General features: G+C 36.2%; 1 protein-coding gene across 4 annotated transcripts; it reads right to left on the bottom strand.

The window, feature by feature from the left end:
- Positions 1-2,597: 2,597 nt before the first annotated feature.
- On the bottom strand, positions 2,598-6,298 carry LOC107809815 (ATG8-interacting protein 1-like). 4 transcript variants are annotated; one of them, XM_016634505.2, is made up of 3 exons: positions 6,164-6,298; positions 4,541-5,690; positions 2,598-2,898 (listed from the first exon to the last, which is right to left on the bottom strand). In XM_016634505.2, exons 2-3 carry the CDS (start codon positions 5,363-5,365, stop codon positions 2,791-2,793), a joined length of 933 nt encoding a protein of 310 aa, XP_016489991.1. In that variant the 5' UTR covers positions 5,366-5,690; positions 6,164-6,298; the 3' UTR covers positions 2,598-2,790. The 4 variants fall into 4 exon arrangements, with proteins under 4 accessions (XP_016489991.1, XP_016489994.1, XP_016489993.1 ...); XM_016634508.2 differs by having other exon boundaries at positions 4,541-5,365; positions 6,164-6,297; XM_016634507.2 differs by having other exon boundaries at positions 4,541-5,388; positions 6,164-6,286.
- Between the last annotated feature and the right edge of the window lie 629 nt (positions 6,299-6,927).

Here is a 6,927-nt window from a genome sequence, read left to right as displayed (position 1 = left end):
GGCATATCGTCGGCATGCACTGGAGGGTCTTCACTGGTGAATTACTGCATACCAAGCGTGGTAAGCCAAAAAAATAACCTTTGCTGCCATCCATTGAAGTTGGCTCCAGAAAATTTTTCCGGTTTCTCGGCCGGTGGTACAATAGTTCGGCTTGACGAGGCTATCGGCGTTGCCGCAACAGTCGCAAAAGGATTTCTATTATCAATTACCATTTCTCATTGTTCACAACAGAAGAGTTCAATTAATGGCAGAAAATAGAACAGTAAACAGTACTGTAATAAATGCTAAACAGTACGTTGAATAAACAAAAATCGAAGTTTTGTATATACTGTTTCACAATAAAACGATGAAGTTTTTATGTTCTTCAAATCGTTTCTGAATTTTAATACTCCGATGAAGTTTATATATCTTCAAATCAGAAATAGAAATGTTCAGACGGAGTAGAAAACCACAAAGGTTTTAATCTCCAAAGCAGAATATAGATTACAGTATATTAATAATTTTCTTAAGATTGTTAGTCAAACTATAATGCTATAATATAAATAAAACAGTAAACTTTCTGAAACAGAAAACAAAAACAGAAAGTTATCAACAACAGAATGTCGAAATAATATCTGAAAATAATTTCGGAATAAATCGAGCCCACTGAATACACAGTGTGTCCTTAAGGAAATTATTCCCCTCAAGTACCCGAGGTGTTGGAATATTATCCTCCCAGGATAATGATTTAACTCACCAGCGTATTGGTACCAAAAATTTCAATGAACTTCGAACCACTTAATGGTTGTAAAACACACCGGAAAATTTTGTGCAAAAGAAGAAGAAGAAGCTGAGAAAATTTTCGTAAGGAATGATTCTAAGATCAAGGCATATTTATAGCCATTTTCTAGCATTTTTTCTGAAAAGCTTTGCAACCTTTCAGAAACAGCCGTGACTGTTGGAACAGGTGGGAACATTTCACGTTTGAAATATTCCGGGAAAAAGGATTTAAAATAATCCGGGAAAGAACCGGACCGGGTCGTGTGCGGGTCCTGGGTTATTCCGGATTGAATTTTCGTTAATTAATTAAATAATTGAAAGAAATTTTGTCCAAAAAGATTAATCAATCAATTGATCCGAATCCGAATCCGAGCGACGACGACGGCGCGAGACTTACTTTCTTTCCAACCCATTTAACACCAAGATAAGTGCTTTCTCAGTATAAGCACATTTATTTTTCTTTCCACCACCAATGACGGACACTTTGCTCTTTCCAAAGCAAAATGGAGCTCACTTTCCCTCCACTTTCTTCCCTCCATTTTTCATTCACCAATCTTTTAATCCCAACAAAAACATTCTCCTTCATACCAAACACGCCCTAAATGCAAAAATATGATCAAAGAAAATCTTATTTGACCCCCTAAATAGTAATATGTTAATTCTTTTTTAGCAGAGGGAGTATTATATAAATAATAACAATTCAATTAATTTAAATATAGATTAATAAAGGGCCTAAAATTCCAAATTTAAAGATGATATTAAAGACTTCTAATATAACTATATATTTGATTTTAAAAGGCCAAAATCATCTTGCTTTGTTTTTTGTTAATTACATGAATAGCTTGTTGTTACACTCGAAGAAGTTGCTTATCTTAATTGAAATATATCCTTCATGTGATAATTGATTAACGAAGAAGGGAATTGCTTTTGCTTTTCTTGAATATTTCTGTATGTGTATTTAAGGTGTTAATCTGATATTGGATGTATCTTAAAAGTGTATTCAACATTTCAACTCAAATCGGTAAATTTAAGTAGCTGATAATCACCATCATCTCAAGCTGTAATTGTTTATGATGTTGTCAAATGAAGTTTTTAGTTTTTCTAACATTTACCTTTTTCCATTAGCATTTCTGTGCACTATAATTCTCTATTATATGTAAGTTGAAGTCGAACAAATCGTGGTTACCAACTTACCATACCATATATTACCAAAATCGAACTTAAAAATACCAAACCATACCAAATTAAGTTGGTCTAACAATGGTATAGTATTTTTAAAAATCAAAAACTGAAATTACCGTTGAAATTTTCAAAGCCATACCATACCGTACCATGAACACCCCTACTTCTGCTCACTTTAGATTATTACCTGACAACGACAACAATAACCCACATTATTACCCCGAGTACCTGAATAATAATGTGTATGATGTTAATAATGTCCTCATGTTGTCCAAGGTTGCTAAGGCAGTTTGAATTGTAGCCTCTGAAACAACATATTGTTATTTTTTGGTTCCCCGGTATTCGGTATTTGCATTAGAACCTGACTAAATTCGAATTCGGAAAATTCGACATTGTGAGGTAATGTGCTCCTTAACAAAGGCAACTCGAAGCAATATATTACCACGTCAAGTAAAAAGCTGCTCTTTAATCTAAAAAAATACTGAGTGATTCCTTATTATCCGCCTAATATCTGTGGGCAGTCACTTAGTACTTGTGCTAGTGAGAAGTAGGATTTAGCCGATGAAATAGTCGAGGTGCACACATATGGATCCGGATATCACCTTTCAGCCAATAAAAAAAGTTACCCTTTAGTATCCAACACTTCATGTTCCCTATCTCACTTTCTAATGGTTATAAATTATAGTTATTGCTCATAGATCCCACCATTACAACCCCACCACCAACAACACTGAACTCATTAGGCTCAGTCAAAAGCAAAATAAAAAATAAAAAAATTAGGTACACTGAAAAGCAAACCTAGCACATGTACTGCACAGGGAAGAACTCATTTTGGTCATCATCATCATCTTAACGTTGCGTTGATGCACTCCCGCGGATAAAGGAACCACGGCGATCGCTCCCAATCATCACATCTTTCAGTCGGGATATGGGACTAATAATAGTTTTGCCCATTCTCTGTCAATGTGTAGAAAGCAAGTAGGTGAATCCAAAAATGCAATTTATCGCAGGATGAAATATTAGCGGCAAATATGAAATACGGTAATATGGTTTAAGAGAATCTTAAACCCCATAAATCATCCACGTGTATAACCTCATTAATTCAGCTTATGTTTCTCACTGTTAGGCCATCTCATCTAATGCTATAAAGACTAGGCTCTCATAGGTACTATTTGGCTGCAATCTTTCTTCAAATATTTTAACCCCACAGAAAGGATCATTAAACTCTTTAGAGGTATTCAATCTGTCTAGTTTACGAGTTAATTTTTAAGCACTCTGTCTTATCTACATGTTATCGACTAGATCAGAAAGAAGAAGCAGAGTGAAGCTTTCTCATACCATCAGCCCCTCCAAGACTCGATCCTATTTGTTGGGCCCTCTTATCTTTTAAAATAGCCTGCCTTAGTCAACTTAAGAAGAAAAAGTTAAGGCTGCCAAGGGAGCAAAACAACTTCCACTCATAGGTTGAGAACCTAAAATTTAGTTGTAAGAACTCAAATGACAGCCGAAATACTGAGGGAAACAAGCTCAATAAGAAAAATCTACTGCCAAAATTGAGCGGTGTATTTGCATTGTATTAGGCTATGGTCTGTGTATTCCCCCACTCCCGCCACAAGCTATACCAACTCACCACAACCCTCCTCTCCTTTGAACTACCTACTGTTATCATTGCATCTCCTACGTGCACCAAGTAAAGCAAGCTACCTTCTAGAAGCCTTGGTGTCTCCCACTTTCTTTCACATCTCCCTTTTATTGCATCTCTGGATGATTCACTCTGATACAAGAAACTCACCATAAACGCCTCTCGCCTCAATATCATCGAATCCTCCCTTCCACCTCCTAAAAGACCACTCAAATAGCCGGGGAAGAAATTTCTTTATATCATTCCATTCCCATTCCCACTTTATAAATGTGTATCCAACTAGTGAATGACATGTCAAAATAATTGACAAAGTAAAATACATATCCCACATGTATCCTGGGAACACGAATATGCACTGCTTCCAGGTAAAGCAGAATAAATATTTCAGCATTACCAAATAATAGTGATATTTGAAAGATTGAAATCTCTCGATAACAACGGATTCAAGCAGTAAAAGAAAAGATGATCAACTTAGGAAGAAACAAAAGGGTATTGTTCAAAATGAATGAAATGGAATCTGGACCGATAAAAGGAAAAAAGAATTAGAGCAATGAGAGGGAGGACGAAGGAAAGCTAAAGAAGACATTGGAGGTCTGCTAAGTACGACAACTGGCATGCAACCAACCTGAAACGACCTTATTTAAATCCAGCAAATTGGAGTATAATCCTGTGTCTCTCGAATCCTTATCTCCATTGGAATATCTGATTTGCTAGTATTTACCTGACATTTCCCTCTGACTAGCAAAAATTAGGAAGTACTAAAATCATGTAATCACCTCCTTTTCAGGAAGTTACAATCAAAAGAATCAAGGCAAAAGTTAAGTAATCAATCACTTCAACATGATTCAGCTAATTGATTAAAAAACTCACTAACAATGACAGGACCAAGGTAGGACATGATCAACTCAGTGAAGACAGCAGTTTAAACTACCTCAAGTAGAATAGCAATAAACTTACCTCATCATTGCCTCCAAACTGCCACTTCATTTGCACTACCTGCCACCTTTCAAGCTGCCATCTCTGACCAATAACCACAAGGCCCATAACAGCTGCAGCAATGAAAACGGACCAGAATGCATTTGCATCTTTTGCATGGGCAATAAGTGAAACAGCCCGCCTTTTCCACCACGCTTGACAAGGAAGATTTTCTGCATCATAGTTATCCTCATCTTTAGCCTTTGGAAAATTTGACATGCCTGAATCTATACCCTGGTGAAAGGGTTCAACTGGTTCTGCAACAATATTGCTTTCCTCTGTTGATGCTGACCCACACATGGGTTCTTCACTATGGAAAGAACTATAAGTAGTGGCATCAAAGAAATTCTGCTCTTTGTCCACCAAACCTAGCCCCTGCAAGACTGCATCTTCTTCAAATTCTGCACCACATGCGGATAAAATGCTACCCTTTTCATCAAATATTTGATCTCCAGGAAATTCCATTGTGCTCAGTACTTTAGTTTTTGTACTCTCTTCATATGTATCTGAATTAACCCCTTTGTCAGCAACAAATTCAGGAGAAGCATCTTTTCCACCCTGCCCGTTAAGAATCTCATCGTTATCTGGTTGAAAAGCCGAATCCTCGTGCTGATTTTGTGGAAGGCCAAAGTGCCCCGACATAAACATTGGATCAGAACTTTCAGCTACATACTCTGCACTATTATCATCGACAAGGTCGACTTGTTTTGGTCCAGGGGCAGCAGCATATACTGACTGTGTAAGCGTTACAACTTCCCACTCATTTCCACGAGGAGTATTTTCCTCCCCTTTCGCAATATTTGCCATCTTTTGCAATTGGATTCAACACACTTCACATTAATCAGAGAGAAAGAGAGTGGAAATGGCAAAGTGAGTAGAGATTGGAGCTTAGGAGCTCATAAAGCATGAAACACATTCAAAAATCAAATATTTTTAAGGAAAAAAAAGGAAGGTAATAAAGAATTTTCAATACTTCTCATTTTGCAATATTTTGAACCTATCCAGTCGCTACTCGCTAGTTATCCATTGATGCTTTACAGACATAGTCATGCTACTAGCAAGTCGACAAATATCAAAAACAGAAGTCTCAAGGCAAATACTTTGTCCTGTAAAAAAAAATGCATATTTATACCTGCAAAACAAAAAATTAGAATCTCCACTACTTTAAAACATCTCCAAACTGCTAAAACACTTCAACATATTATAACAAAATTGATATTTCATCCCTCTATTTCTAACTGTTTGCCAGCAAATTAAAACTCTCTCTCTCTCCATAATTAAGCAACATGTGCATGTGTAAAGCTTATACACAAGTTCTTAACATTCAATTTGAGCAATCAACATCTAGTTACTGAAAATACATACAAGAAGAGATATACATATACAAAAATCTCCAACCTTCCGTCAAAAATCACCAAAAGAAGAAGATGCACAAATTCCAAAACCTAAACCATATCCAATCAAGTAGTTAAAAAGCTAAAGCAGAATAGCTGATAGATAAGTCAATGATCATATAATCCAATCACAAAACCACAGAACCTGTTATTCCAAATTAAATTTGTGCTGATAGTATTAAAAAAAAGAGCTGAATTTTGGAATACTTACAGAAGTGAAAAGCAGATTAGGAGAGTTGAAGATAACGGTGCTACTGTTACTGTGAGAGAATGATTTTGAAACTGTCTCGAATTACGAGCGCAAGCATGATATATTTTTGGGGTGAAGAGGTACCGGGATAGCCGGTAACATTGTCTAGACAATTGAGGAAGTTTGCATTTAAACGATGTCGTTTGGATGCTAACTAGGACAAAAAACTGTGGGCCCCGGTGTAGTGTGTCGATGATTGCCGGTTTTTTCGATTGCTTGCGCGAGGAGTGAAGCATCCAGACCAATTCTCGTTCATAATACATACTCCGTTGAATAGCTACTACCATATTCCTCTTCGTATTTCCAGTAAGTATAAAAAAGGGAGAAAATGATAACAATGATTCTGTTATGCTTATGGATAAATTTAAAATAGTCCATTAAATATATTTATGAGCAGATTAACAATAACAATAATATACTCCGTGTAATCTCATAAGTGAGATCTGGAGAGGGTAATATGTATACATTCTTACCCTATCCTCTACCGGTAAAAAGACTATTTCTAATAGAGTCTCGACTCAAAGCAAACATGCATAGTCACATAAGAATAGAGAAAGAAATGCAGTAGTGAAAAAGTCTAAGAAGCAATAACAGCAGCAAGATAATAGAAAAACAAAACAAAAGGAACATCAGGTAGTTATAGAAATCTAAGAATATATGAAAATACGAGAAGAATAATATTACTACTTAAATGAAAGGAAAGACGTTCGACTGCCTACTATCCT

This window comes from Nicotiana tabacum, chromosome 23 (genome assembly GCF_000715075.1).
Source record: "Nicotiana tabacum cultivar K326 chromosome 23, ASM71507v2, whole genome shotgun sequence".
NCBI classification, from domain to species: domain Eukaryota; kingdom Viridiplantae; phylum Streptophyta; class Magnoliopsida; order Solanales; family Solanaceae; genus Nicotiana; species Nicotiana tabacum.
Note: the sequence above shows the minus strand (reverse complement) of the source record. Positions and strands in the feature narration are given on the sequence as shown.

What these genes read in the sequence shown, in the direction of transcription:
- LOC107809815 (XM_016634505.2), bottom strand. Translation starts at nt 5,365, where the DNA reads ATGGCAAATATTGCGAAAGGGGAGGAAAATACTCCTCGTGGAAATGAG. An exon ending in AGTTTGGAGGCAATGATGAG is followed by an intron (nt 2,899 to 4,540) that starts GTAAGTTTATTG and finishes ACACATTGACAG; the next exon opens with AGAATGGGCAAAACTATTAT.